Raw genomic sequence first — 5,607 nt, 5'->3', positions numbered from 1 at the left:
TTGCAGTTCTTCAAATAAACATGTACAATCTAGAAGCTAATTAAATTAATTAGCTCTAGCATAATTTGATTGATTTTCTGTGTTTAAGAAAAACATCAATTATTCCTAGAAAAAATGTTTTATAAAAAAAAATCTTAGGAAAGTGAAACACCATCTCTCCCTGTCATGGAGATTAAATTAAAAACAGTACAGAAAAGTAGAGAGAGAATAGATAAATCTCATCCATAATTAATTAGATATAGTTTTTCTTTGCACCATTTTTTATGGATTTATACTCTCCATTAGCTTAACATTTGCATTACAATAATAATGAAGGTTCTTTTAGTTAAATATATAGATCACAAGGCACACTGGTTCCATGTTCATAATTATTATGATGAATAACACACATTAGGTAAATTGCATTTGCAATTAACAGGAACAATTAATTTTAAATAGCAAGAACAAGTCCGGGAAGCGACTTGCTCGTCTGATCATCGGGCAACCGACTCCGCCACACCAGTCTTGACCTCAGGCTCGATTCTTTTGTTCCATCTCCAACTCGAGTCACGGTGAGAGATGTGTTAAAATACTCTCTCACTTGCATTATGATCCCGTTTGGCCCCACGGTCCATGCGTGGACCCAGTAGGCTGAGCCGGTGCGGTCGGTGCCTTCAACAAGCACAACCGACCCAAAAACACAGATTGTACGTGGTTTGAATTTGAATGAATCGTCTGGCGAGGTGCCGGTTAGAAGGCTCATCATGTGTTGGTGATGTGGTGGGCCATGAAACCGCCACTCGAGGTCGGGCATGAGGAGCTGGTGCACCGTGTCTACATCCCGGTTATTCAAGGCAATGTACAACTTTAAGACAAGTTGTTCGTTGCGCTTTTCTTCACCGATAATGATGTCGGTTTCGGATTGATTTTCTTGGTTAGCCAGCTCTGAAGATTTGAGATAGAATTGGGAAAAAGAGGAGGCAATTGGGTTGGATTTGTTTGCTCTTTGGGTTGATAGTGTTGTTAATAAAAGGTATTATTGGAATGGAATAGGTGAGATAGTTTTCCTTGGTTTGTATTTATAGGGAAGGCAGGTTGGAACCTTTTCACAAAACTATTGGAATGGGAAATAATATTGGTCACCAAGTTGCAAACTAATAAGTAAACCGAAAGTACTAAAAAAATATATATATATTGAGTAGATAGATAGTTCTGTACCTTTTTTTTTTTCCCTCTATGACACACTTGAATATTCTTAAGTTGACATTAATTAGAAGCTTCCTCAAATTACAGTTAAGTTTCTCTATTTCTTAAATGTCCGGATTATTACTTAAATATTTAAATTAAGTCACTAAAAATATTTTAAATTTAAACGAAAATAAAACTACTTGATTTACTGTAACGCTTCAATTGTGTACTCTTATGTACTCTTTAATCACCCAACTCTATATAGATGCATAGTGACAAATGAATTATTAGGGTTTTGTTGGGCGAGATCAAAAGTTCGTGATTCGGAAATAATTCGGGTATAGTTCGGGAATGATTCGGAATTATCCGGATCAGAGATCTCAATCTTGCAAGAGAGCAAAAAAAATGTTCTGGAAAAAAATTGCGAAATTCTGGAAAAGTTTGTAAAATTCACGAATTATTCGGGTTTAATTCGATCAACTGAATAATTCGGCGTTCGGTTTGGCATCACAAAAAAAAAAGAATTATTCAGGTTTAATTCGCGAATCTTGTGACTATGTATAGAAGTAGAGTGGAAAAAACATGCCGTGTCGTGACTATCACGCTGTGACTTTGGTCTCGTGCTATGCCGTGTCGTGACCAAATTATTTTTTCACATGCCGTAATCAAAATGTCAAATGATAGTCATGACACACGAATAGTCATGCCATGCAAGTCATGCTGTGTCCAGACGTGCCATGATCAAATGTGACTCACGTGACCATTTGGTTAGTTTATTCAAGATTTACCATTTGATAAAGATCCAATGGTTATAATTACACGTGACTCGCGTGACCACATGTCGTGTCAAAATTTCTAAAAATGATCACGATACATAAATAATCATAACACAGGACACGCAAATCAAATCATTATGTATCATTTCGTGATAGAGCCAATTTTCACGTGCTATATATTTTTCTCACTCTACACAGAAGGGACACATGGGGCTCTTAAGTTATCTAATGAGTAATGACACAAGGGTTTATTTATTTAAACATATTTTTCTGACATCCATATGTGTTAATTAAATGTCCATGCTAGCTGGCTATTTATTGAATCTCCATGCTACAGCTAGCTAGCAAACTATTTATTAGCCGCTAAAAAGGGTTTAAGTGCTCTTTTAAAAAAGGAAGCTGATAATTGTACCTCAAACAAAGTATCCGTCTGCGTCCTCCAACTTTCTAGAATGCCGGCGACAAAAAAATCAGGTTTTACTTCATACAGCGCAATAACAGTACCAATATTTCTTTATTGTATAGAATTTCGCTGCATGAAGAGAAAACCATCTGTTAAAATTTTTTTAATAAAAGCACAGCCAAATGCAGCGAAACAATCGTATAATTTAAACATATAAAGGAAAACATTTAATCAATTGCATTCAAGTGTTTAATTTTCATAGTAAATGAGTTAAATTTTCATTTTTTAAAACAAAAATGAATCCCCGAATTCGTCCCCGAGCAAAAATTTACAGCTCTAAATTTGAACCAATCCCCAAGTGCGTCCCCGAGCACTAAATTTACAACTCTAAATTTGTACTAATCCCTGAGGGCGTCCCCCAGCACATTTTTTTTTTCATTTGTGCAGAATGTGCTAGGAACAGTACCTGTGAACAAGTAAAACATGTAAATCAATATGTACTGGCAAGCAAACAACATAAACAAAGCATTGAAAATTCTCTGATTAATATCAATACCTGTGAATTGTTTCAAGTTCTAAGACATGCCTAACACCAAGATCAATACTTGTGAACAAGTATCAATAAGAAGTCTGCAATTTTGTATAGAAGTTTGCATCAAGAAGAATATTATCGGATTTTGACAATTTCATCTCACAAAAAAGAAAGAAAATTGGAATACAAAGGAAAAAGGAAATAATGTACCTCCAAATAATGGATTCAATATAAAAAATGTCGAAGGCACGAAGAGGATGGAGTCAATTCTGTAAGCCAAAAAGAAATACAGACTTGTATACGAATGTGTCAGGAACAGTACCTGTGAACAATTAAAGCATGTAAACCAATATGTACTGACAAGCAAACAACATAAACAAAGCATTGAAAATTTGTGCATATAAACATGTGTTTACAAACACATTTTAAAGCATATAAACCTGTGTTTACAAACATTGAAAAATATGTATTTACAAACATATAAATTTGTGTTTACAAACACATTTTAAAGCTTATTCTTCAAGCACATTTTAAAGCATATAAACATGTGTTTACAAACATTGAAAAATCTTCATTTAATAGATTAATTGTTCAAAATGAAGACTATTTTTTGAGTTATTAAATATCAAAAACTGTTAATTTGCATAATTAAAATTAACATGTGCATATAAACATGTGTTTACCAATACATTTTAAAGCATGTAAACCTGTGTTTACAAACATTAAAATATCTGTGTTTACAAACACATTTTAAAGCTTTTTTTTTCAAACACATTTTAAAGCATATAAACATGTGTTTACAAACATTGAAAAATCTTAATTTAATAGATTAATTGTTCAAAATGAAGACTATTTTTTTAGTTATAAAATATCAAAAGCTGTTAATTTGCATAATTAAAATTAACATGTGCATATAAACATGTGTTTACCAACACATTTTAAAGTATGTAAACATGTGTTTACAAATATTGAGAAATATGTGTTTACAAACATTGAAAAATATGTGTTTACAAACATATAAACTTGTGTTTACAAACACATTTTAAAGCTTATTCTTCAAACACATTTTAAAGCATATAAACATGTGTTTACAAACATTGAAAAATCTTCATTTAATAGATTAATTGTTCAAAATGAAGACTATTTTTTTAGTTATTAAATATCAAAAACTGTTAATTTGCATAATTAAAATTAACATGTGCATATAAACATGTGTTTACCAACACATTTTAAAGCATGTAAACCTGTGTTTACAAACATTAAAAAAATCTGTGTTTACAAACATATAAACATGTGTTTACAAACACATTTTAAAGCTTATTTTTCAAACACATTTTAAAGCATATAAACCTGTGTTTACAAACATTGAAAAATCTTTATTTAATAGATTAATTGTTCAAAATGAAGACTATTTTTTTAGTTATTAAATATCAAAAACTGTTAATTTGCATAATTAAAATTAGAACAAATCCCCACCGCGTCCCCGAGCTAACTGGGTTTAAATTGTACTTTAAAGTACACTAAAGTACTTTAAAGTACTTATAACTAGTTTAACTAGTTAAAGTTCTTAATTAATTAGAAAATTATTAGAGAACCGTTAACAATCTGGGGAACTAATTCAGGGATTGGTGATTATAACTGTTCCTAACAAACTGTCCACGAAATTAAAACACAGTACAAAAGCATGCAAAACTAACGTTTAAAACAATCAAATTAAAATTGCAATGCGTTAAAACAACAATTCGTTAATTAATGGAAAATTAATAAATTACCGTTATTAGCGGACGGTTAAACCCAGTTAAACCAGTTCGGGGACGGGCTCGGGTTAGGAACATTTCTCTTTAAAAAAATATAAAATGCACTGAGGAAGTTTCGATACTATTAGGAGTGTCAACCAAAATATTTTCTTGTATCTGTTATAAATTATTTTTATCTGTATTTTATTTTTATTCACGCAATTAAATTATCTTATTTGTATCTTATCTTGTATCTTATCTTTACCCGTTATGATTGTCGGATAATAAAACAGTAGCTAGTAAATAACGAATAATACTAATATAATAATTATTTTTATTATTTATTAAATAAAACATTAAAACATATATATTCATTTTACACGTGTATAGTATTTTATTAGAAAAAAAATGATCACGCTAAGCACAAGTATTATTTTCAATGCTTATTGATATATATATTATATACAATTTTTTTTATAATTACTCGATCAGGTAACAAGTATGAAATAGGCTTTACCGTATTCTTACCTGTACCCGAAAAGTTTACGGAAAAAAAAATTCTTACTTGTATCTATCTTATTAAATACAGTACAGATTGAATAAATGAATAAAAGGATGCCATTGACATTTCTAGATACTATGCAGTTATTGCCAGATCCCTATTGAATGCTGCTTAATTATGCAATTCACTGCATTTTTTTTTTTTTTGCATACCAGATTTATTTATACTTGATACTAAAATTATTTATCTTATATATATCTTGTGATATTTATCATTTTTACCTTGAAGAGTATATGACAATATTTTTTATTTGTCAAATTATATATGATACTAGAATTGACGTGGATCCATGATCTGATGGTTCAATCAGAATTTATTAATGAATCTGCAAAAAAAAAATATTTTAATATTTTATTAGATCAATATATATGTGAATCATGAACGAGGGTCCACTTAATTTATTAGATTCACATTCATATTTTATTGGATCC

At 30.6% G+C, this 5,607-nt stretch overlaps 1 protein-coding gene across 1 annotated transcript; it reads right to left on the bottom strand.

Annotated features, from left to right (window-relative positions):
- Positions 1 to 430: 430 nt before the first annotated feature.
- LOC144573644 (wound-induced protein 1-like) lies at positions 431 to 2,007 on the bottom strand. Its single transcript, XM_078323419.1, has 2 exons — positions 1,956 to 2,007; positions 431 to 924 (listed from the first exon to the last, which is right to left on the bottom strand). The coding sequence occupies exons 1-2, from the start codon at positions 2,005 to 2,007 to the stop codon at positions 431 to 433; spliced, it is 546 nt and encodes a 181-aa protein (XP_078179545.1).
- Positions 2,008 to 5,607: the final 3,600 nt, after the last annotated feature.

This window comes from Carex rostrata, chromosome 21 (assembly GCF_964058835.1).
Source record: "Carex rostrata chromosome 21, lpCarRost1.2, whole genome shotgun sequence".
NCBI lineage: Eukaryota > Viridiplantae > Streptophyta > Magnoliopsida > Poales > Cyperaceae > Carex > Carex rostrata.
This window is presented reverse-complemented; position numbering and strand designations above follow the sequence as displayed.